The 27,152-nt window shown below is 43.5% G+C and overlaps 1 protein-coding gene across 2 annotated transcripts in view; it reads left to right on the top strand.

The window, feature by feature from the left end:
- Positions 1-26,842, top strand: part of LOC126425068 (retinol-binding protein pinta-like) — a 271,017-nt gene extending 244,175 nt beyond the window's left edge. Inside the window, exon 7 of one of the 2 annotated variants that reach the window (XM_050087979.1) lies at positions 26,186-26,842. In XM_050087979.1, coding sequence (XP_049943936.1) covers positions 26,186-26,343 — 158 coding nt within the window. In that variant the 3' untranslated portion in view covers positions 26,344-26,842. The remainder of the gene's footprint in view (positions 1-26,185) is intronic. The other variant, XM_050087978.1, reaches the window with a different exon arrangement.
- The last annotated feature ends 310 nt before the right edge of the window (positions 26,843-27,152 follow it).

Below are 27,152 nucleotides of genomic sequence, written 5' to 3'. Positions count from 1 at the left end.
GGGAAAGGGGAGGGGTCACTGTGAGTTGTGTCCAAGTCACTCCACGCTTTCACGCAGCTACCAGGCTGCCATTATCTGGTTTGTCCTGTAGAACAAACAAAAAGAGTGCCTCAGACTCTGTTCACTTAATATCTAAGGGTGGGTCACAATGAAATGGGGATATATACATTTTATCCTTCAGTATTTTGCTGTAACAAAGTTAACAGAATTTTTTTTTTAATTTTATTCTCGTGGTTACTTAATTGTCATAAAATTGGTAAACAAATGGCTCAAAACGCCGTTAGTCACGTACTAGAGAAAATTAATGCTCAAGGCATACAATCATGAATCATATTTAATCTTTATTTATTATTTCTGGGCCGGAACACTGAACTAATGCTCGGTACATTCCTGACAAATCTGCATTTTATTTTCTTAACTGACTCATCTTCGATTACCTTATTCTTAGAGACAGTATGAGTATGATTAGTGGTTGTTTTCTCAGTTTCTTTGTACATGTGAGTAACTTTTGGTAATAGTACAGTTGTGAGTGTTCAAAACACACTACGTTTAGTTGACTACTAAATCCACTTATTGGTCCTCTGCTGTTGTCAGTTCCACATCTGCAATTAGGTACTTACTTACTTTGAAGTGTATTTATGCTGAGCTAAACTAATATTTCACGTGTGTCAGTATGTTATTTATTTATTTTGCTAGTGTATGTACTTATTTAACACTCACTCTATTAATATTTAAAGCATAGGATAGCACATTTCTTTCATATTCATAGTGTATTGCAGCTGATTAGTTTGCTCACGTGACAATCCATTTCCACTCGATCGGACGCTGAAACCTCAGGTAGTCTCTCTCGGACCTACCACTAAAGTGCATCAAGTAATTATGGACGAGCGTAATGCTAAATTCCTTAAACCTATAGGACACCATGAGCTGTTCTGTCTCATCTAACATAAGGGTACCTATGGTCGCATTCACGCCTCCAACTCATAACCTCAATACGTGTAGGTGTATCCTGTCACACACTACACTAAAATAATGGCCAGCTCCAGCCTTATAAATACTTCAGCGACGTGTCCTTCACGTCTCAACCACAAACACTGCTCAATTCTATTACACTGCCTTTCCTTGTTACACGAGGTGAGTTTAATCTTACAACTTATCTGCATATTTTTCCTAACACTAAGCAATCTCTTTCTTACTATTTATTAGTTAGCTCTACAGCATACACTAGGTTTCACTACCACTTCAGATCCTGCTTGTACATGAATTCATACATCTTTTTAAATTACTGTTGGTGGACCATTTCCAATAAAACAACACTTTGTAGTTACTACATTACCAGGGTACTATACATAATTGTTACTCAAATACATTTTATATCTTAATTACGTCATACTTCTCTATTGTTTGTCACTATTAGGTTTGTCACATTAGGTATTCTTCTTCACTAATCGGTAGATAAAATGGTTACATAACTCATGGCTTGATAGCCACGACAGAAAATTTTCATGTCTGGAAAGAAGAGGTCGAAATTTTTGCGGACAGGAAAGAGGAAGAATGAGTGAGACCTGAAAGGGAAAGAAGTTCTCACACAGCTGGGACTGCACAGCTGCCACACTGTGTAGAGGTTACAGAACAACCTCCTCCCTACAGCATTCATTGGTTTAATGCTGTAAAGAAGAGTTATAACGGAAAATTTTATGTATTGTAAGATGTCGAAATTTTTGTAGATAGGAAAGATGAAGAATGAGTGAGATCTGAAATGGGAAAGAAGATCTCACACAGCTGGGACTGCACAGCTGCCACACTGTGTAGAGGTTACAGAACAACCTCCTCCCTACAGCATTCATTGGTTTAATGCTGTAAAGAAGAGTTAGAAATTTTAGGTGGATAGAAAAGATGAAGAGTGAGTGAGACCTGAAAGGGAAAGAAGATCTCACACAGCTGGGACTGCACAGCTGCCACACTGTGTAGAGGTTACAGAACAACCTCCTCCCTACAGCATTCATTGGTTTATTGTTGGCTTGGTAATCGCAACGGAAAATTTTAGTATTTGGAAAGAAAAGGTCGAAAATTTTAGTGGATAGGAAAGAGGAAGAATGAGTGAGATCTGAAATGGGAAAGAAGATCTCACACAGCTGGGACTGCACAGCTGCCACACTGTGTAGAGGTTACAGAACAACCTCCTCCCTACAGCATTCATTCACTATCTATGAATTTCTTTAGGTCGATCACGTTCCTGAGACCTAATAGCTTCTTACTTTTAGGGTACTCTAGCCTATATGCATTGGCATGTGGTTTTCCTATGATCCTGAAAGGTCCTTGGTATACGAACATGAATTTCTTTGTTTCTGCATTTACTTTCTTTGATTTTTCTTTGGTTTTAACAAGGACTAATTGACCTATTTCAAAGCTAGTAGGTACAGCTTTTGCGTCATGACGCTTCTTCCTTTCCAACGCTCTTTTTCTCATATTAGCCCTAGCCTTTAGTTTCTTCTCATCTGTGGATATTTGCGTTAGAATAGGGAATTCTACCATATCTGCAATCACATTGTGCGGTTCTTGGCCAAACATCAATTCGCAAGGTGCAAAACCAGTTGCATCATGTCTTAAGTTGTTAATTACATTCTCAAAATACTTAATGTGCTCTGCCCAACTTGAGTGTTTCCGAGCACAATAAGTTCTGCAAAGCCTATTCAATTCCCTCATAATACGTTCACTCATATTTCCTTGGGGGAAATACGCAGATATTTTCAGATGTTTCACGCCGGCCTTATCTAGACATTCCTTAAATCTATCAGAAGTAAATTGAGGCCCAGTGTCTGACAGCAAATTCTTCGGAACGCCAACGTTCACGAAGAAATCTTTTTCTAACTTTTCAACCAATGTTTTTGCATTTGCTCTTTTAATTGGATATAGCTTAACATATTTACTGAATCCATCCACAATAACAAAAACATGGGTGCAACCACCTCTCGAAACAGGAAGAGGGCCAAACAAATCACAAGCCAGTAATTCTAGGGTTTCAGTTGGCTCTACTGAATGCATATCTCCTTGTATTCTGGTGCTAGCAGCACGGACTTTCTGGCACACTACACAAGATGCTAGGCGCTTGGACACCCGGCGGTACATGTTGTCAAACACAACCTTCTCTTTTAATTTTGCAATGCACTTCTTTGCACCGTAGTGCCCATACCTCAGGTGTACATAGTCTATTAGTAAGTCGACATGTTGTGAGGGAAAGCACAGCTTCCACTCAGAAACACCTACCCTTTTCCTCCTAAACAGAATACCTTTATGCAAACAATAGTATTGCGAAACCTTAGGATAGTTCGCATTTCCTAAATAGCTCTTCACTAATTTCAGTTGGTCATCTGCATTCTGTTCACGTCTCAAGTTCTTAATCACTCTCTTTAATGCACTTTCTTCCTTTACTTCGTGCAATGCAAACATTCGAACTTCATTTAGGTCTGTTGCTGTAATTCCCGCGTCATCACAGAGCTCCGCACTTCTAGATAACCCATCAGCTACCAGATTGTCTTTCCCTTGAATATATTTAACCTCAAGGTCAAACTGCTGGAGATACAATGACCATCTTACCAAACGAGCATTCCTCAATTTACAGGTCTTTAAAAAGGTCAACGCCTTGTGGTCACTGTAAACAATTATCTTGTGACCTAATAGATACTGCTCAAACTTCTGTACCCCAAATACAATTGCCAACGCTTCTAGTTCTGAGATGCCATAATTTCTCTCTGCTGCCTGTAAAGATCGACTTGCGAAAGCTATAGTCTTGTGCACTTCTTGTTCGTTCTCTATTTCTACTTGGAATATCTCCACAGCTATACCATAGCCACTAGCATCAACAGACATACAGAATGGTTTTTCAAAGTCAGGATGATGCAAAATTGGACTATTAATTAAAGATTGTTTAAGCACCTCAAACGCCTGTTGATATTCTGCTGTCCAAACCCAAGGGGTATTCTTTTTCAGCAGGAGGTGAAGACAGGGAGCATTAAAAGCCTGATCACTAACAAAACGCCTATAGAAGCCGAAAAGACCGAACATTGATCTCAACTGCTTCTTGTTTCTGGGAGCCTCAAATTTTTCAATGACTGCTAGCTTGCCTGGGTCAGGCAGAATACCTTTTCCACTTATCCTATATCCCAAGAAACCTATTTCCTCTTTAACGCACTCTTTCTTTTCAATCTTTAGCTTCATGCCACCTCTCTCAATAGCCTCTAACACTTCCTCTAATAAAGCTATGTGTTCTTCCCAGGTAGGAGTTGCTATTAACAGATCATCTACGTAGACTGTTATTTTATTACTTAAAGCTGGTCCTAAAACATGGCACATCACACGTACGAAGGCACAAACAGAGATATTAAGTCCGAAAGGTACCACACGGTATTGGTAACAGACTCCTTCGTACAAGAAAGCTGTGTACTTCCTTGAACTTTCCGCCAGTGGCAAATTCCAATATCCACACGTGATGTCCATAGAAGTTAAGAATTTTACTCCCCTGAACTTTTGCAATAACTCGTCCATGTTCTGCGGTCTATCACTTTCCCTAACCACTATTTCATTCAACCAACGAGCGTCCAAGACCAATCTGACACTCCCGTCTCTTTTTGGTACAACAACAAGAGGATTATTGTACTCACTGACCGCTTTTCCAATCACACCCCATTCTAGCATTCTCTGTATTTCCTTTCGAACTGCCTCCTTCCTAGCTACATGTATTTGGTATGGCTTCCTGAAAAACACTTGGCCAGGTTTCACCTTTAATTGACATTCATAACCTTTGACTATGCCAGGTCGATCTGAAAATACCTTATGATGCCTTTTTAGAACCTGTCTCAGTTCTTCCTTCTGATTGGCTGAAATCTTATCGATTTCCTGCAATTTAGCTTCTATTTTGTCCAAAATAATTGCTTCTTCTTCTTCTGTGTTTAGCTTACTTGTACTAAGATTAACACCATCGTCCCAATATCTCCTGTTTTTCAGAACTCGTATAGGCAGCTCCCAAGTTTCATGATCAGTTACTACATGTTTATCACTAAAAGGTACTATAATTACTCCAGTTATTGGCAAGACCATTTTTAACTGGCTTCTTTCAAAGTCAACAACACTCTGATATTTTGACAAGAAATCTATGCCAATTAAAACCTCAATACTGAGATTGTTTACAATTAAACATGGATGATCAACTAAATTACCATTAATGTTAAAGGGCAGCAAAGCTTCTTGCTTTACCGTTTTTGACACCTTGCCGGTAGCACCAATTATTCTTAGTCCTGATACCCTCATGACTGTAAGCTTGTCTTTACCAGGTAATGCATCAAAGAAGGACTGAGATATTGCACTCACCTCACTTCCACTGTCTAAGAGACAACGTACATTGATACCCAACATATTCACTATTATTATAGGGTGGCTTATTCTAGGTTGTACAGGTGGTTCCTCACATTCATCTAGTAGTTCCTTTTGGATTTGTCTCCAACTAAAGTGATCGACATGTGTCTTCATTACATTTAGGTCACAGTGTGTAGGGGTTTTCTGAATTACATTTTCAACTGCCTTTTCCAGTCGGTCTATTAATTTTAAATCAAAACACCGCACGACTTCATTACATTTAGTTTGCTGAACATAACCCAAATTACTGTAGTCTGAGCGATTCTGCGTCTCCAGACCGGGCATAACACTAGTTACGGCTAAACCACTTTTACCATTATCGTCGGTTTCCTTCTCAAGTGACAACTGGTCCCAGCTACTGGGTTCATCGACCCTCAACAGCCTACCCTCTACATTCTCACTTATCTCCTGTCCTAAATCTATTAGTACATTATCAACATCCTGCACAGGCACTTTAGATAAGAGCACATCATCCTCATTGTAAATATAAGCATGAATTTCTTCTGCTTCTTCACCTGACAATTCAGTCTTTTGTAGCTCGTCCCTACTGTTACACTGCTGAGCCTTCTCTTTCTCTTCCCACTTAGAAAGCGTCTCTAACACGGTATCTATCAAATACTGTAAGTGATCTAATATTTCTGCTGTATTCTTAGGTGCTACCGACTCTTCATCCACACGTTCAGTTTGAGTATTCTGATCTGTCTTACCAATTCCCTTAACTACTGGCAAAGGAAAAGTAACCGCCTGGTGAGCGCCAGTGTCCTCATAGACGGGAACTAGTTTTCCTGCCTCGGCCTACTACTGTTTCCTTTATTTTCATTATAGTTGCCTGACACAGCATTACTTTCCGTACTGTTGTTTACATGCATATTTCTGTTTGGAACAAAATTATTATCCCTTGGACGCCATTGTTGGTTCTGATAATTATTTCCCCAATTCCTACCTCTCTTAGGATGGCGAACACCTACTGTTCTGATGTTTACATTGTCATTTTGCTCGTTCCTAAAATTACTATTATTGTTATTGGCATTTCGGTTATTACGTGCTTGCTCCTCATTGGCAGCAACACGTTCTACACGTTCCAAATACTCAATGAAACGATCCAGATTGTCTCTAGGGGCTGATATAATTCTAGTTTGCCAGTACCATGGCAGTTTGGCTTCCAGACCTAGTATAATCATTTCTGGTTTTAGCTTTTCCGCCAAATGTGACAAACGTGAAATCCATGACCTAGCAAACTCTTTAATTGATTCCTTGCCTGCATTGAAGCGTTTCCCACTCCAAAATTCTCTCAACACTTCATTTTGCTTATTGCTAGACCAATACTCATTAATAAAAGCTGTTTTAAATTCCGCTAATGTTTTACACTTTAACATAACATCAGCTGACCAACGCATGGCGTCACCTGCTAAATGGCTTTTAATAAATGAGATTTTCTCTCGTTCAGACCACGTTGGTGGAATCACATCTTCAAAATCGTTCCAGAAATCTAGCGGGTGGATATTTTTGTCTGGATCGAACCGCAAGAACTGCCGACACCCGATAAAAGCGGCGTTTGAGCTACAACTTGTTGTATATTACCATTACCAGAAGTTACTGAAGCTACTTTACTCTCAATGTTATTAATGTTAGTACTGATATTTTCTACTTTCATTTCAACATTATCTACTCTTTGTACAATATGAGTAGTGTCAGTTTTGATCGCTTCTACTTCTGCTTGACATATGTTTACTTTAATATTAACATCTTTAAATCTATCTGAGCACAGTTCAGATTCCGCCTCGATCTTTTCTGTTAACTTGTGCTCCAGCTTCGCATCTTCCATTTGGAAATCTTTGCGAACCTCAGCAACTTCGGATTTAACTGTTTTATACATTTCAGAAAGCTGTTGAGCAACCTTTTTCTTAATATCCTCATGATTGTAATCAATTTTACAATTCAAACTGTCTAGATCCTCTTTCAACTTATTGCAACCAGCCTTGAAGGTATCGTCCATTACCTCCAATCGTTTATTAAAATTAGTTTGACTGGCCACAATCCTGTAATTTACCTCAATTATATTAGATTTTAATTCAGCATTCATTCTAGCATTACTGGCTGACATTTCAGCATTACTGCTTTTGACCTCAGTTATTTCAGACTTTAATTCAGCATTCATTCTAGCATTACTGGCTGACATTTCAGCATTACTGCTTTTGACCTCAGTTACTTCAGACTTTAATTCAGCATTGCTGGCAGCTATTGCTTGTAATATAACATTTAAATCAACAGCCCCAGCATCTTTGGGTTGCTCACGAGCTGGCTTTTTATCACACTCACGTGACAAAAAACTAGCTCCAATACCAGAATCATCAAAACTAAATGAAACTTCTGATTGATTAGTCATCTCTAACTTTTCCTTCTTAAACTCTACCATCTCTGATGACTGTTTCATTTTTAATTCATCAGAGAAACTATCATCCAATAAATTTACCATTTCTACTTTCTGATTTACTACAGGGGTTTTTATTATTGAATCATTGCCCCATTTTACACTATGGTCAGGAGACAATACTTCATGTTAACATTACTACTTTCATGCATATTTACACTTGAACCGTTGTCTGGATTTACAGTTCCCTCAACAGACATAGGTTCTGATATAAGTTTAACCTCAGTTTCTTTTGGCGGTTCCATCGCCGACAGTCTTTTAGTGCAGGTTAGTAAAATTTTTAACAGCTTTTAACTTAACTTAGTTCCTTCTCCACGACGTATGGCGTTGCCGGCGCGGCGTACCAGGATTCCTGATGCGACGTGGCACGTTGAACTGCAGACAGCTCTCCGACGGCTGTTGTGTGTTTGCGTGGCCCGCAATTGCAGGCTCTGCGCCGGCTGCTCCAGCGGACGACTGCGGTGCGGCGAGACTGGCTTCTCGCGATGCCGGCAGCACCGCTAGACTCAGTGCCAGCTCCGTCAATCCAGATGCGTTGTTAATCCAATTGCGTCGTCCACATGCACACGTAACACTTTCACTGTTCTATTACTCAGCTGCGTGTCGCATTTCACTCGCGAATCCGAATAGTTAAAAATCACTTTCACTTAATTGAGTTTCCCGGCCGATGCACCATATGTGGGGCGGCGGATTAGTTTGTCAAAAATAATTAAATCTATTGCTGGATAAATGCTTGCATGTAGAATCAGTTTCTGGCTTTTAGGATGTTGTTAATGCTGTCTTTCGCCGTTCTCAACACTGGCTCTCTATTTACTTTTTAGCACCCAGAAAGTGATTTAACAAAACGTGGAGCCAGTAATCAGAGATCCTAGTGCCCACTTTATTTGAGATACCATTATAGCTGCAGCTTATAGCTCTGAGGAATTAGGAGATTTTCCAGGATTTCTAATCAAAAACGGTTTTCCAAAATAGTTGAGTATATTCCGAAATTCACTGATAAAAAACACAAGTATCCCTACAACCTAACTAACAGATCAGTTCAGAGTCTAATGCGCTTATGCAACTATAAATGTCCGAATTAAATGTTAAAAGAATGCTCGCCATAATTTGATGAAAATATTTCATCAAACGCCACGCTATTTGGTAGAATGTCTGTCCCGCGACGGCACTTGAAAATACGACAATACGCAAACTGAAGCTAGATAATGAAAATCATCCCAGAATTAACACTTCACTTGGAATGTTTTCATGGTTCCGCGTATCTCTAGTAACTTAATACGGCACCCGAGGCTGTTTGTAGCAGTGACACTGATGCGACACTACTCCCGACACAGATGGCGTGTCATTCAGCGTCTGGAGAGAACTGGGGCCTTCCTTCCTCACGCAGCGTTCTTATATATATATATATATAGCCGCGGTGCGGACGGCTAAGGGAACGCCTGATCAAATCGGCTCTTCTGACTAGCCGCTGGGCTAGTAACGCACCACTTCAAGTTACATAATAATTTATAGCTTCTTTTGCTGATGGCCGATGAAGCTCTTAATTTAAACGTGCATTCAGCACGCAGGTAAGTATTGATAATAAAATTTTGACGTGGCTAAGTTAAATATTTTGGGCGAGAGAATTAATTAAATTACACTGCACGCAGTAGATGAACTCTGAACTGGCCCTTTTGAGATCCGCTATCGCTATAATTTTATAGGTATTAAAAAGAAACTTTACACATCTTCATAGTCATAGCGGACCTCCAACCTATTTAAATCTAAACATCCTAGCCTTATCTATTAGCCTACTTAATCTATCTTGCTTCCTTCAGTTTTGAGATGAAAACCAGAAAATCATGAATTTCCACTAAAATCTTAATTTGTGAAATCCAAAGTACTGTTTTTATTAAATCATTATGAAAGATGAATCTAAATATAAATTTTGAAGTCTCTAGCTCTGTTCTGTTGCGCCAATGATTTTTTTAGAAAAATGTCCAAATTTCGAAAATGGCTGAAGTTATCGAACTGATATTTAACACACATTAATTCAGTATTATTTCTGACATGCTAGAAAAGTTTTAGATCATTTGCTTGATTTTTAAGGTATTGCGCAACATTTATGACGTCAGAGCTAGTTACAGCAGACTGGCTGGCACACAATGGAAACTGATGTGAATTTACTACAGCGTGAGTAGGCTGCTTCCCTACAGTGGGGCAAGAGTTACGTGGGCCAGTCTGCAAGGACGTAGCCGGTCGCTGTGTCGAGCATCGGTGTCATCCTAAATAAAGGCAGTTGCAGAAATCAGTGTGGCAGAGCACAACCTGTTCAGACAAAAGAGAATACCTGCTCACGCGTCGAACAGTTGGGATTTTGTGATCAGAGAAGCAGTTGAACTCAGACTTTGCGAAAACAAATTCAATGGAGACAACAGCTATGCACTTAGCAGTCTATGGAAGCGAGCAGTTGAAAAAGAAAAAAAGAAAAAAAGAAACAAAGGACTAATTCTCGCAGTTAGCCGCCTTATGCAATGGATGCTGCTGTAAGCAACGCTAGACAGAGAGTGCAAGCAAAACTCCGTACCCACCATCACGGTGTAACCCAGCCAGTCAGATGCAGTCCTGTGGCTATAAAAGAGGGAAACTTGCGACAATCAGTTCGCACTGCCTCCTTCCTCTCCCACTGTCCTTCCTGTGTCACCATTCATAATACCAATTCCAGTACCTTCTACCCTACCGCAGATGTGACCCCCTTTCTCATCTCCTTTATCTCCTGTACACCGCTGATATGCCCAAACGACCCCACCTGTCCATCTCCTACACTATACTGACGACGCCGTCTTCCTTGCCTTCTGTCTCAGCCTTCAACAGTCCCCGCGCTCCCTCCAAACTCACCTAGAGCAGTGCACTGCTTGGTACAACTAGTGGCTCCTTCGAGTCAGTCCTACGAAAGCACAGGCAATCATTATAGGCTGTACCACCTCCTCCTTCCGGTTCCATGATTTCTACCTCACCATCTACGACTGCCCTATCCAACTTACCCCCACCTTGAAATACCTTGACCTCACCCTTCACCATCACCTCACCAGGGTTTCCCATCTCCTTAACATTCAACACAAAACCTACAGTAGACTCCACCTCCTAAAACTCCTGTCCGGCCAGACATTGCGACTGCATCCTTCCATCATCCTGCATACCTACTAATCCTTGATTCGTCTCATCCTTTGTTATGCCAGCGTAGCTTAGATTTCTGCCCTGCCCAGATTCTATAAAGCCCTCCAAATCCTTGAACGCCAAGGACTCTGCCACACCTTCTGTATCTGCCTCCCATCCCCCACATGTATCCTCTATGACACCATCCCATTCCCAGATCTTCCCCTTTCCTCAAACACATCCACACCTTCATTAATTAAAACTTCCGGGCTGAATTGCCGTGGTCCACATATAAAACTGTTTCTCATTCCTGACGTTTCGTTGCCTACTGCGGGAAACATCTTCCGAGGTGAGTTGGCGACTGGCTGCTAGGCGCTGCAGGTCCCACTTATACAGAGCGCTTAGATTGCGCCACCACTCATCACGTGCTTTCGACTTTGAAACTATCTCTGGCTAGTGCCGTCTCTCTCGATTATAGGTAATCGATAGTCACTTCGTTGGTACAGAGTCGACCGCCATATCTTGTCTACTTTTAATCCTTCTTCTATTTTATTAAAATTAATTTCGTGCTTTTAGATCTCTATAGATTCTCTATACATGCGGGTACAATAATGTGATGTCCTAGCTATCACGTTTGTCTCAATCAATTTTATTTCGTGATCACCGTCTTTGAAAACGTGTTCTGCTACAGCTGATTTGTCAATTTGTCCCAATCTACAGTTCCTTGTGTGTTCCGTTAGGTGGGTATTAACACTCCTTTTAGTTGTTCCAATATAAACCATTCCACAGCTACACGGAATTTTATACACACCTGGGGTATGTTATGACATCCACACCTTGTTCATCATCCTCAGACTCGACCCCCCCCCAATTCCCTGTTGTCTTCTGCCATTTCTACCCCCCCAGCCTGTTGCTGCACCTTTACTGTGGTGTCTCGCCCTCTATTCATCTTCCTTTTCCTATACAACTTCCAGCGCCTACCCCTCCCAGTGGATGAGCTTCCTACCAACTCTAATGCCACCTTTCCCCTCCCCCTCCTCAGGGCTCCCTCTCCCCTCCTCCCGAGCAGTTTTTCCTGTCTCCTCCACCCCCTCCTTTCCAGTGCACCCCTTCTGCATCTCTGTGCTCCCTCCTGCCTTGCCATCCCTCTCCATCTCCCACCCCACTCGTCTTCTGCCCTTGGTGTACCCCCTGACCCCCTTGGTTTTTGTCCCACTCCAGTCCCCCTCCCCCTCTGCCCCACCAGTCACTCTTTCCCCTCCTCTCAGGCCTTCCCTCCCTCAGCAGGTCCCTCCTGGCAGTTTTTACTCTTTTGGGTGGGTGCTCTGTTTCATGCACTGGTTTTCAAGTGTCATCGTTCTGGAGTATTTTAGTACTGTGGCCAACCTTTAACTTGTACATGTGACTTCGGTATATTTTACATGTTACTCATATTGCCAACTGTGTTTTTTTAACTTTATGTGGACCTTCTTTCACTGTCCCACATGAAAATCTCCGTGTATGTGTATATTTTAACCCCCAGTAGCACCTCTTACTATTTTCGTAACTCCCCTTTTATCGCCTTTTATATGTATCGTTTTCATCTTTTTAATAAATGTATCACTCGACTGAAGAGCGGCGGATTGTTCTGCTGCAAGCCCTCCCATTCCCATTTGGGGCAGGGAATGAAGTCACAATAAAGAAAAGGTAGTTCACGTTGCCTCCTTCCTCTCCCTCTGTCCTTCCTGTATCACCATTGATAATACCAATGTCCGTACCTTCTACCCTAATGCAGCTGTGCCCTAGGGCTCCATCCTTTCTCTTCTCCTACATCTCCTGGACACCGCTGATGTGCCCAAACCACCTGCACCCATCCATCTCCTTCAACACGCTGATGACACTACCTTCCTTGCCTTCTGTCCTAACCTTCAATGGTCCCAGCACTCCCACCAAACTGACCTAGACCAGTTTATTGCTTGCTGCAATCAGTGGCTCCTTTGACTCAATCCTTCCAAAACAAAGGCAGTCATTATAGGATGTACCACCCTCTCCTTCCGGCTCCATAATTTGTCCCTCACTATCTATGACTGTCCTATCCAACTTACCCCCAGCTTGAAATACCTTGGCCTCACCCTTGACTGTCACATCACCTAGGTTTCCCATTCCCTTAACATTCAATGCAAAGCCCACAGTAGACTTCACCTCCTGAAACTCCTGCCAGGCCAGACACAGGGATTGCGCCCTTCCACCCTTCATACCTAAAAATCGTCGACCCATCCATCCTTTGTTACGCCATTGTTTCCTGGATCTCCTCACCTCCTAAATTCTATAAAGCCCACCAAATTCTTGAACTCCATGCACTCCCCCTGCTTTTCATATCCGGCTCCCATCCCCCACCATGAATCCTCTATGACTTCATCCTTTTCCCACATCTCCTCCTTTCCCTTAAACACATCCATATTCTCTACACAAACTGTCGCCTTGATCCCCATCACCCTCTCTAGTGTCTCCTTTCCTCTCCACTCCCTGCCTGCTGCGGGTCTCTACCAATGTATCCCACCCTCTCCCATCTCCATACCTTCCATCTGCCCTCCCAAAGAAACTTGCAGCATCTCCCCATCCCAGATGATATGCTTTGCCCCGATATTTATCCTTCCTACCAATTCTGACCCTTCTCTTCCTCTCCCCTCCTCCCTAAGGCTTCCTCTTCTTCCCCTCCTCCCCAGCTGGTTTCTCCCTCCTACCTCCCTGCCCTTCTCACTTCCCTCTTCCTCCAGTCCTTGTACTCCTTCCTGGGCTGTCCCCTCCCCCACCCTCTCCATCTCCTGCCTCTTGGTGTGCTACCTGCTCCCCCCTTCCTGCCTCCTCTCTTCCCCCTGACCTTCTTCTCTCTTTCCTCTCTCCCCCCTCTCTGACCTCCACTGCCTTGGCAGGTCCTTCCTATTTTACTCCAGGTATTTTGTCTTGGTTTGGTGCTCGCCGTGTATTTAACATAAATGCAGTGTGTGTTCAGTGTCGTCATCCCGTACTGTGAAAGCCGTTTTTAATTGTTCTCTTCGTCCAGCCAGTGTTTATGTGCTAGATCTTCGTCGAATGTCATTTCAATTATATGTGGGTTTTATTAAATGTGTATCGCCAAACTACTTCTGTTTTGTATATTTTAACTCCAATTTGTTTCCCCTTCTCATGTGTAAACTACATATTCTAACCCCATGTTTTACGTTTGTAGCACTCTCCTGTGATATTTTATACAGCCCACATAGGGCAAGGGTATGAAATTACGACAAAGAAGAAGAAAGTCAGTTTTAGTCCTTGACGACGATGATGGAGGAGTATCATAGAAAACTTGGAATTTTATGCAAATTTGACGCGGCAGGCGAACTGAGAACTTTTTGTGCAAGGACTCCATGACGGAAAACTGTGAAGACCCAGAACGTTGATAAAACCATATGAAACTGTAAGAAATGTCCTTCTCTAGGATTTTGTTCAACTCGCACATCTCATTGACGTGAATGTCAGACATGCCGTCGAAACACTGACCCTTCACGCTAATTTCTGACTTTGTTGCTCTGTGGTAGATTCGTACTGGTAAAACCAAGTTTAATCACCTGTGATGATTTTTCACAACAATTTTCATACACTACTGCTTCACGTCCGTTAATTAACGTGGACTGACTTATAGCTGACTGGTGGAATGCACATCTGTTGTTAACAGTCGTTACTTCAAGCTGCCACTGCAGTCGCTGACGTTGCTTATACGCCCGGAATAAAATCTGTTTTTTGGACTGACAGAGTATACTCTTTGCCGCAAGACAGTGTGCCTGCTTGAACACTGTTCAGACTGTCCAGAGTGACTTTCTGATGTGTGCAGAAAATCGAATAGTGTGTAGATGATGACGATGAAACTCTACAGGCTGCGAACAATTTTTGTCTTCCTGAAACTCCAATATAGACACCTTCCATTACTTTTCAGTGATTCACGAGTGGCAAGTCAGAAGAACGTAACACTAACAGATATGTGTTCAGCGTTGTTGCATGGATCTGGAACAATTCGTCCAAAACAAAAACAGTTGGACAAACAGAAATTTTAAGTCAAATAGTGTGGGAAGGGAAGAGGGAGAAGCTGTGAAGTTGTTTCCCAACACGGCAGCCATTTTAGACGTCTTCATCCCTGGATGAGACTCGTCATTTTCGGATGGAAAGGGGATATCAAACGGAGGAGGCACCATTGTTTTTCTCGTGTAATTCTCTGCCTGTTTAATACGTGACACTTTCCAGCAGGCTACAAGAAGATTGTGTGGATCTAGTAATTAGTGATGAGGTACTAAATCTAATTACGGGAAAACGAAATTTGTCGTATAATGCTTCTGAAAGAACGGGTCTGCTGAGATCACGTCTTGGGGGACCAAGGAGTAGTCAACTACGTAATGTAGGGATTTGCTTGTGCGAGTTGGGGAGATAACAACTGTACAGGGTGTCCCACTTAAAATCGGTACGCCTGACGCCCAAGATTCAAGTAACAATAAACTGACTAAAAAGGAATAGATAAAAGTGACGTTAAAAACATTTAGTTATCTATGAATGCAGGGTCTCGCGGCGATAACATTGAATAAAATGTTCTCGGGTTTCCAACCACGTCAATTGCTTAAAAGTATACGAGCTTTCGGCCAAGCACTCCTTGGCCATTGTCAAGTGGTATGACTGCCAGTGGGCTGTTGGTGCGCCCTTATGAAGAGGGCACATCGAACGCCGACTCAAAACATGCCCATATATGGCAATGTCACGGGCACCAGTGACGTCACAGCCGGCAGCTAGCGAATATAAGGGCGCACCAACAGCCCACTGGGGCAGTCATGCCATGTGCCAAGGAGTGCTTGGCCGAAAGCTCGTGTAGTTTTAAGCAATTGACGTGGTTAGAAACCCGAGAACATTTAGTTATCTGTTTATAAGAGATGCTGAAAATGCTGGCCATGGTCATCCAGGCATCGCCAACTTCGTGTGATGGCGTTACCGGCAACACGGGTAATTCTTCAGGCATGATGTTGTTAATTTCTCTAGTGATGTTCCGTTTCACATCGTCTATCGTGTAAGGATTGTTAGCATACACTTTGCTTTTTAGTGCGCCCCATAAATAAAAATCACACACCAGGGATCTTGGGGCCAGAGGCCTCTCTGACAAGTCTGTCTTCAGGGAAGACATTGATGACGTGGGCCATACTGCATGTGTGAGCTGTTGCTCCATCTTGCTGGAACACTGCCTACCGCTTGCCTGCGATTGTTAACTGTGCACAGCAAGAGTCAAAGATCTCTGAATATGTGCCATCGTTTAAGGTATGACTGAAAAGTATAGGGCCAACAATGCGCATGCTGGACGACAGACTCCAGACACCTATATTCTTTCAGTGGAGAGGACCGAGCAAGGTGGTGAAGTGGTTAGCACACTGGCCTCGTTCCTCAGGACGACGGTTCAAACCCGCGTCCAGTCATCCAGATTTAGGTCTTCCACGATTTCGCTAAATCGCTCCGGGCAAATGCCAGGATGGTTCCTTCGTAAGGTCACGGCCGATTATCTCCCCCACCATTGACATAGTCCGAGCTCGTGTTCCGTTTCCCATGACCTCGATGTCGACTGAACGTTAAACTCAATCCTCCTTCCTTCCTTGAGTGGAGAGGTTCTTTATGCCGAATGTTTGGGTTGTCCTACGACTAGTAACTGAAAATCTAGAGTTTATGTAATGTGACACGTGTACCCAGGCCTCATCTGACATGAAGTGAAGCTAGGAGTCCAAGTACACAGTTAAGATAATGACCTCATGCTCCTGTTCCTCAAATTTCAACTCTTGCACGACACTCACATTTCGCCTTTTAGTGCACAATGACACAGTGTACGAGATATACCGACGTGCTGTGATAACCTTCTCATCAGCTTGCAGGGACTTCTCGTAATGTCCATACGAATTCTATGTATAGCTTCGGGGGTCGCCACTGTCGCTCGCCTATTCCTCTGCACATTCTGAAAGGATCCTACAGCCATCCATTCGTTGTACACGTCTTGAATAGTGCTGGTCGTGGGGGTTTCCTACCACGGTACTTGTATTGAAACATTTCCTTACATTCGTTGATGGACCTTGTCTGTGTAACACTCCACAATATCAATTCGTTGTTGAAATGAAAACTGTTCCAATTCTGTAAAAACTGAAAAATACGAGCTTCTCACAACTGACTCACCAACACACAGCTTCACTCAACTTTGCAATAAAGTACATTGCAACCAGCTTTCGAGACACTGTTGCCACTTCACAAGCAGTTCGACTAGAGATGATTAACCTGTACGTGAGGCTTTCCTGTGTTATGTGTGACAAGTTCTACAAGGAGACCAAACCTTGAGAACAGTGAGCCTATTCAGATCTGGGTGGCCTGCAATAGTTGTGCAATAATGAAGAGGCTTGCTTAGGAAACACTGGTGTCGAACCGCTACGGTCGCAGGTTCGAATCCTGCCTCGGGCATGGATGTGTGTGATGTCCTTAGGTTAGTTAGGTTTAAGTAGTTCTAAGTTCTCGGGGACTGATGACCAAAGATGTTAAGTCCCCCATAGTGCTCAGAGCCATTTTGAACTGGTGTCGAGTGGTGTAACAAACCAGTTTTCGGACTAAGACTACGACGACGGCGACACCAACAAACACTGTTATCATCCTGGAAACGTCCCCCAGGATGTGGCTAAGCCATGTCTCCGCAGTATCCTCTCTTTCAGGAGTGCTAGTTGTGCAAGGTTCGCAGGAGAAATGGTTCAAATGGCTCTGAGCACTATGGGACTCAACTGCTGAGGTCATTAGTCCCCTAGAACTTAGAACTAGTTAAACCTAACTAACCTAAGGACATCACACACATCCATGCCCGAGGCAGGATTCGAACCTGCGACCGTAGCGGTCTCGCGGTTCCAGACTGCAGCGCCAGAACCGCGCGGCCACTTCGGCCGGCTTTCGCAGGAGAGCTTCTGTAAAGTTTGGAAGGTACGAGACGAGATACTGGCAGAAGTAAAACTGTGAGTCGTGTATGGGCAGCTCAGATGGTAGACCACTTGCCCGCGAAAGGCAAAGGTCCCGAGTTCGAGTCTCGGTCCGGCACACAGTTTTAATCTGCCAGGAAGTTTCAACAACTGTTATGCTCATAAACAAACAATAATCGACAACTCCTTTTCGATTGCTGCAGACTGCCGCTGGTGCAAGCTACCTACCTTATCCGCACCACGCAGTAGCGTGTTGCCTGCAAGAAAAGCCCGAATCATTTCCTTTTGTCAAACCTGTAACGTTTCCTTAAGCAGTCAACATATATACGGCAAGTCCTCAGTGTCAAACGGAAAACAAATGCTTACAGTTTGCCCAATTTAAGCTCCACAGTCTTTTCATTTCTTCGCAGAAATCCTCTTCCTCGTCCCTTCATTGGTTGCGGTCGGTCATGTTCTATCATGTTTCTATCCGTATTCAGTCCTTTCCTCAACGCCCCACAGAAGTGATAAAAGTCATTCGATAGCGACATGCAGATGTCGGTAGTACCGCGTACACAAGGCAAGGGTGGTGCATCGACGGAGCTGTCAACTGTACTTACGTGATTCATGTGAAAATGTTTCCGACGTCATTGTGAATTAACAGACTTTGAGCACAGGAAGGTACTTGGAGCTAGGAGCATCGGACATTTCATTTCGGAAGTAGGGAATTCAGTATTCCGAGATCTACATTGTCAAGAGCGTGCCGAAAATATCACATTTCAGGCATTTCAGGCATTACCTCTCACGACGGACAACGCTGTGGACGACGGCCTACACTTACGACCGTTTGTGTAGAGTTGTCAGTGCTAACAGACAAGCAGCACTGCGTGAAATAACCGCAGACATCAATGTGGTACATGCGATGGACGTATCCGTTAGGAGAGTGCAGCGAAATTTGACGTTAATGGCCTATGCCACAGACGACCAACGCGAGTGCCTTTTGCTAACAACACGACACCGCCTGCAGCGCCTCTCCTGGGCTCGTGACTTTGTAGATGGGACCCTAGACGACAGGAAAACAGTGGCCTGGTCACATGACTCCAGATTTTACACTCATGCTCATAATTTAAGGATAATTGCAGAGCGTGGTGCCAAACAACGTGGCACTACACAAAACTGGCGCTAATAGGATAGTCAGATAGGGAACACACACGACCCAGATCTGTAAGTCCTCGGTATTGGTGATACGTTGAGAAAACTGTTCCGAAACACATGTGCTACAAAACCCCACTGTTTCCTGCGCATGCACCCCAACATCAATATGAGATATGCACACGTACACAGACCACAAAACGCGTTGGCATACTCTGGATCAGGTGGGGAAACAACTGCTTGGGTATAGCCTCCCATTCTTACACCAATGCCTGTCGGAGCTCCTGAAGTGTCCTAGAGGTTTGAAGACGTGCAGCGGTATGTCGACCTAGAGTATTCCAGACGTGCTCCATGGGGTTTAGGTCTGGAGAACAGGCAGACAACGCCATTCGCCTGGTATCTTCTGTTTCAAGGTACTCCTTCACGACGGCAGCTCGGTTGGGCCTTGCGTTATCATCCATCAGGAGGAAACTGGGGCCCACTGCACCCCTGAAAAAGCAGACACACTGGTGCAAGATGACGCCGCGATACATCTGACCTGTTACAGTTCCTCTGTCAAAGACATGCAGGGGTGTACGTGCACCAATCATAATCCCAACCCACACCATCAAACCACAGCCTCCATACAGGCCCGTTTTATGGACATTAAGGGGTTGGTATCTGGTTCCTGGTTCACGCCAGATGAAAAGACGGCGGGAATCACTGTTCAGAATATAGCTGCACTCGTCCGTGAACACAACCTGGGACCACTGTTCCAATGACCATGTACATTCTTGACACCAGGCGTTACGGGCTCTCCTGTGATCAGAGGTCAGTGGAATGCATCTTGCAGGTCTCCAGGCGAATAAACCATGTCTGTTCAGTCGTCTGTAGACTGTGTGTCTGGAGACAACTGTTCCAGTGGCTGCGGTAAGGTCCTGAGCAAGGCTACCTGCAGTACTCCATGGCCGTCTGCGGGCACTGATGGTCATATATCGGTCTTCTTGTGGTGTTGTACACTGTGAACGTCCCGTGCTGTTGCGCATCACACTTTGTAGCACATGGAGGGCCCGAGCTACGAGCTGCTGTGTTTGACCAGCCTCCAGTCGCCCTAGTATTCTACCCATCATAACGTCATCAATATGTGTTCTCTGCGCCATTTTCAATACACAGTCACCATTAGCACGTCTGAAAACGTCTGCACACTTACTAGCTGCACCGTACTCTGACATGCACCAACACACCTCTGCGTATGTGGACTGCTGCCAGCGCCACCGTGCGACGACCGCAGTTCAAATGCACCGCATGGTCATACCCCGAGGTGATTTAAACCCGCAAACCGCCGACCAGAGCGTTGTTTCCCCATGGATCAGCATTATCCTTAATTTATGATCATGAGTGTGGTTCATAACAACCGATGGTAGGTTCGAGTGTGGCGCAGACCCCACGAAGCCATGGATCCAGGTTGTCAACAAGGCGAAATGATGGCGGTGGATCCATAATGGTATGGTCTGTGTTTATATCGGATGGTCTGGCTCCTCTGATTATGTTCGGCTACTTGGAGACCATTTTCAGGAATAAATGTTCCCAAAGAACAATGCGCCACGTCACTGGCCATAATTTTTCGCGATTGTTTTAAAGAACATTCTGGACAGTTCCAGATAATGATTTGGCAACCGAGATTGCCCGAATGAGTCCCATCGAAATTTAGTCAGTCCGTGCACAAATCCTGCACCGGCAACAGTTTCGCAATTATGTTCGGCTATAGAGGGAAGACATCGAAAAAGATATGATTGTCGGAAGGACAGACTCAGCATACAGGAATGTCAAAACAACCTTTGGTGACATTAAAAGCAACGGTGGTAACATTAGGAGTGCAGCGGGAATTCCACTGTTAAATGTAGAGGAGAGAGCAGATAGGTGGAAAGAATACATTGAAAGCCTCTATGAGGGTGAAGATTTGTCTGATGTGATAGAAAGGAGTCGATTTAGAAGAGATAGGGGATCCAGTATTAGAATCGTAATTTAAAAGAGCTTTGGAAGACTTACGGTCAAATAAGGCAGAAGGGATAGAAAACATTCCATCAGAATTTCTAATATCATTGGGGGAAGTGGAAACAAAACGACTGTTCACGTTGGTGTGTAGAATATATGACTCTGGCGACATACCATCTGACTTTCGGAAAAGCATCATCCACACAATTCCGAAGACGGCAAGAGCTGACAAGTGCGAGAATTATCGCACAATCAGCTTAACAGCTCATGCATCGAAGCTGCTTACAAGAATAATATACAGAAGAATGGAAAAGAAAATTGAGAGTGCCCTAGGTGACGATCAGTTTGGCTTTAGAAAATGTAAAGGGACGAGACGGGCAATTCTGACGTTACGCCTAATTATGGAAGCAAGGCTAAAGAAAAATCAAGACACTTTCATAGGATTTGTCGACCTGGAGAAAGCGTTCGACAATATAAAATGGTGCAAGCTGTTCGAGATTCTGAAAAAAGTAGGGGTAAGCTATAGGGAGAGACGGGTCATATACAATATGTACAACAACCAAGAGGGAATAATAAGAGTGGACGATCAAGAACGAAGTGCTCGTATTAAGGAGGGTGTAAGACAAGGCTGTAGCCTTTCGCCCCTACTCTTCAATCTGTACATCGAGGAAGCAATGATGGAAATAAAAGAAAGGTTCAGGAGTGGAATTAAAATACAAGGTGAAAGGATATCAATGATACGATTCGCTGATGACATTGCTATCCTGAGTGAAAGTGAAGAAGAAATAAATGATCTGCTGAACGGAATGAACAGTCTAATGAGTACACAGTATGGTTTGAGAGTAAATCGGAGAAAGACGAAGGTAATGAGAAGTAGTAGAAATGAGAACAGCGAGAAACTTAACATCAGGATTGATGGTCACGAAGTCAATGAAGTTAAAGAATTCTGTTACCTAGGCAGTAAAATAACCAATGACGGACGGAGCAAGGAGGACATCAAAAGCAGACTCGCTATGGCAAAAAAAGGCATTTCTGGCCAAGGGAAGTCTACTAATATCAAATACCGGCCTTAATTTGAGGTAGAAATTTCTGAGGATGTACGTCTGGAGTACAGCATTGTGTGGTAGTGAAACATGGACTGTGGGAAAACCGGAACAGAAGAGAATCGAAGCATTTCAGATGTGGTGCTATAGACGAATGTTGAAAATTAGGTGGACTGATAAGGTAAGGAATGAGGAGGTTCTATGCAGAATCGGAGAGGAAAGAAATATGTGGAAAACACTGATAAGGAGAAGGGACAGGATGATAGGACATCTGCTAAGTCATGAGGGAATGACTTCCATGGTACTAGAGGGAGCTGTAGAGGGCAAAAACTGTAGAGGAAGACAGAGATTGGAATACGTCAAGGTTGCAAGTGCTACTCTGAGATGAAGGAAAGGAATTCTTGGCGGGCCGCATCAAACCAGTCAGTAGACTGATGACAAAAATATATATATATATATATATATATATATATATATATATATATATATATATATATATATATATAGAGGGACCATGGCTGTGTATTTTTGCAGCCAACTTACAATGACTTATTGAGTCCAACCACGTCGAGTTGCTTCGCTACACCAGGCAAAACGTGGTCCGACCCCATTTTAGGAGGTATCCAAACACTTTTGCCATACGTTTGTATTGCTACAAATGCCAAAAGTTGTAATCCAACTGCCCGTAATTTGGTTTTCTTATCGTTTTACTTCTCGTAAATGAATATAAACTGTATTATTTTCTACAGCAGATATTACACATTATATCAGATAACAACCACTTCTAAGCACTGAATTTTATATTAGATGTAAGACTTGCAATATTTGTATGTGAACTACTGTTATGTAGAACATGAAGCATGCTTGGATAGATGTAGGTCTTGCATTATTTTTCCACATAATCACCATTTACTCCAATACTTTTTGTCATCCGGGGGAAGGATTTTTTTGTTCCTGTGTCAGAGACGTCTCCCTTCGCCTATTTCGGCCAGTTCTTCACTTCGATTTTCACCTCGTCGTCGTCGGAAAAGTGTTTTTCCCGAAGGTGTTCCTTTGATTTAGTGAACAGATGATAGTCACTAGATGCGAGATCAGGGCTGTGATAGGTGTGGCTTAAAACATCCCAACGACACGAAGTCAACAACTCTCATGTGGCATAAGTGGTGTGCGGACGTGCGTTGTCATGAAGGACACAGACTCCCTTTGTCATCATCCTGCGACGTTTGTTTTTTTGTGGCACTGCGAAGTTTCTTCATTGTCACAATATCTTGCAGCAATTATTGTTTCACCTCTCTGCAAAAAAACAACGAGAAGACCCCCTTTTCTGTCCCAAAACTCTGACACCACGATTTCCTCGCTGTTTGCTCATTTTTGAATTTTTTGGTTGAAGGAGAATGAATATGGAACCACCGCAGGGTTGTCGTTTGCTCTCTAGAGTACGGTGATAAGCCCAAGTTCCATCTCCTGTCACTATAGAGCCGAGAAAAGCCTCCCCTTCATGCTCAAAACGGTCAAGAAATTCGTGAGCGGCACTGACACTATTCATTTTGGGTGCTTCGGGAAGCATCTTGGGTACCCATTGCGCACACAACAGTTCGTGAACTGTTTGGACAAACTGCATGCAGGTCGTCAATTGTCGAACGGCGAAAGAATGTTTTTCAATTTTCTGCACCACATCATCAGTCACAACTCACGGCCTTCCACTTCTGTCTTCATCGTGAATTTCCGGCCTTCCAAAATTGTAATTCCATACCCATGTGGCCTTGACATTACTGCCTCTAGATAAACTTAAACAATTTCGCGATGAGTCACAACGGAGTTCATGCCCTGAGCATTTAGATAACGAATTACAGCGCGCGAGCCGGCCGAAGCGGCCGTGCGGTTAAAGGCGCTGCAGTCTGGAACCGCAAGACCGCTACGGTCGCAGGTTCGAATCCTGCCTTGGGCATGGATGTTTGTGATGTCCTTAGGTTAGTTAGGTTTAACTAGTTCTAAGTTCTAGGGGACTAATGACCTCAGCAGTTGAGTCCCATAGTGCTCAGAGCCATTTGAACCATTTTTTTTTACAGCGCGCGTGTCGGCGGAAGTTGGAATGAGAGCCCAATTCTAACAGTCACCACAACAGTAATCGACGAGCTACTGCTTGTTGAGAATGGTCGTTCCTTCCGCTGGCTTCCGCTACACGGCAGTGGTACCAACTTCTCCCACGGACATTCCATGCTAAACCTATACTACTAGCCATTAAAATTGCTACACCACGAAAATGACGTGCTACAGACGCCAAATTTAACCGACACGAAAAAGATGCTGTGACATGCAATAGCTTTTCAGAGCATTCAGACAAGGTTGGCACCGGTGGCGACACCTACAACGTGCTGACATCAGGAAAGTTTCCAACCGATTTCTCATACACAAACAGCAGTTGACCGGCGTTGCCTGATCAAACGTTCTTGTGATGCCTCGTGTAAGGAGGAGAAATGCGAACCATCACGTTTCCGACTTTCATAAAGGTCGGATTGTAGCCTTTCGCGATTGCGGTTTATCGTATCGCTACACTGCTGCTCGCGTTGGTCGAGATCCAATGACTGTTAGCAGAATATGGAATCGGTGGGTTCAGGAGGGTAATACGGAACGCCGTGCTGGATTCCAACGGCCTCGTATCACTAGCAGTCGAGATGACAGGTATCTTATCCGCATGGCCTGTAACGGATCGTACAGCCACGTCTCGATCCCTGAATCAACAGATGGGGACGCTTGCAAGACAACAACCAACTGCACGAACAGTTCGACGATGTTTGCAGCAGCATGGACTATCAGCTCGGAGGCCATAGCTGCGGTTACCCTTGACGCTGCATCACAGACAGGAGCACTTGCTGTGGTGTACTCGACGACGAACCTGGGTGCACGAATGGCAAAACGTCATTTCTTCGGATGAATCCAGGTTCTATTTACAGCATCATGATGGTCGCATCCATGTTTGGCGACATCGATGTGAACGCACATTGGAAGCGTGTATTCGTCATCGCCGTACTGGCATATCACCCGGCCTGATGGTATGGGGTGGATTTGGTTACACGTCTCGGTCACCTCTTCTTCGCATTGACGGCACTTTGAACAGTGGACGTTACATTTAAGATGTGTTACGACCCGTGGCTCTACCCTTCATTCGATACCTGCGAAACTCTATATTTCAGCAGGATAATACACGACCGCATGTTGCAGGTCCTGTACGGGTCTTTCTGGATTCAGAAATTGTTCGACTGCTGCCCTGGCCAGCACATTCTCCAGATCTCTCACCAACTGAAAACGTCTGGTCAATGGTGGCCGAGCAACTGGCTCGTCACAATATGCCAGTCACTACTCTTGATGAACTGTGGTATCGTGTTGAAGCTGCATGGGCAAGTGTACCTGTACACGCCATCGAAGCTCTGGTTGACTCAATGCCCAGTCGTATCAAGGCCGTTTTACGGCCAGAGGTGGTTGTTCTGAGTACTGATTTCTCAGGATCTATGCACCCAAATTGCGTGAAAATGTAATCACATGTCAGTTTCAATATCTTTGTCCACTGAATACCCGTTCATCACGTGCATTTCTTCTTGGTGTAGCAATTTTAATGGCCAGTAGTGTACTAGTACTAATACCACTAATGATAACAATAATAATAATATCCGTGACAACAGATAATATAAATCCAGTCATCATTGGTCAAAAGTCAGATACTATGACACGGTAAGTTGTAAGATAGAAATGTTCACATAGACTACCCCAGCTAATGACTGATGGGGGTAAGGAGGGTAAGGAGGGACAGATGTCTCAAAATGTGACATGCTGACGTTAAGGCAAATACACCACATTAGTCGCACACAGTTGTAAATACTGCACTGATTTCATTATCGTTTGGTTTTAGGTCCCGGTTTCGTTGCCCAATAATTATTTATTTGTAAAATGTATAACAGACCTGAGCAAAACTGCCTATTGATGGATCCTAAAACGTGTGAGCGTTATATCATAGGCTGTTTGCAGAAGCTGAATCCCTGAAATTGCACTGATTATTGCATCCTGTCTGCTTCCAGAGAAGACGATGGAAGTGGTGAAGGCAAACCGTGACTTCCTGGTGGAGGAGGAGAAGCGGCGTGTGGACGAGTCCCGGCGACAGGGGAAGCCGAAAGCCGGCACCCCGGAGACCCTGTACGGCGTGGAGGGGTCCTTCAAAAAGCTGGACATTGACTGACCACACAGGGCAGCAGCGTACGACTGGACAGCGGCATCTACCGTCAGGTGCTGACCAACTTCCCATCAGCCCAGGGCATGGGGTTACCTCCATTACCATGACTGATGACGGATTAGTTATAGCAGTAGCAATGGTGTTTGTACAACTATGGATGCCGCCTCACAGAAAGACGTGTGCAGGCCTTTTGGTATTGCTGTAGCGTTAGGACGTATTATTGTGAAGCTTATGTGTACATTACTACTATGGTTGAATGCAAAAACGTCAACTGCAGACATTAGTTTGCTTCCCCATTTCTCTAGCTATACTATAGACATAGCATTTTTTTTCACATTACTATCCTTACTCCAAATTTTCAGTTTTGTTACCTATCAAGACACACACCACCTTATCTTCTGTACTCACCTCTTATGATCGCTGTTATTTACAATTGAACAACTACTTTTCTCCACGATTTTTGTTAAGATTCTTACTATTATATGTTACTTATTTGTATAATTACTACCCAAAATAAAAATTTTTAAATAAAAATTGGAATTATATCTCATTCTGATTTAATCTTATAAATCAACTTTTAGGTTCATCCTTTGTATCGCAGACTCCTCCTGCAGTTTTCTTCCATTTTCTGTTGATACTAAAAATTTATTTGATAATTATTTCAGTTTGTGTGTGATATGAAACATAATAAAAGTATGTAATATTCCATGAAAATTCATGGCATTAGTACAAGATATTTACAACGTTATTGAGGGAAAAGAGTGAACAATTTCCTATATGTTTAGTTCTCCTAACAATAAACATGGTACTTACTG

The sequence above is a fragment of the Schistocerca serialis genome, chromosome 10 (assembly GCF_023864345.2).
Source record: "Schistocerca serialis cubense isolate TAMUIC-IGC-003099 chromosome 10, iqSchSeri2.2, whole genome shotgun sequence".
Lineage (NCBI taxonomy): Eukaryota > Metazoa > Arthropoda > Insecta > Orthoptera > Acrididae > Schistocerca > Schistocerca serialis.
This window is presented reverse-complemented; position numbering and strand designations above follow the sequence as displayed.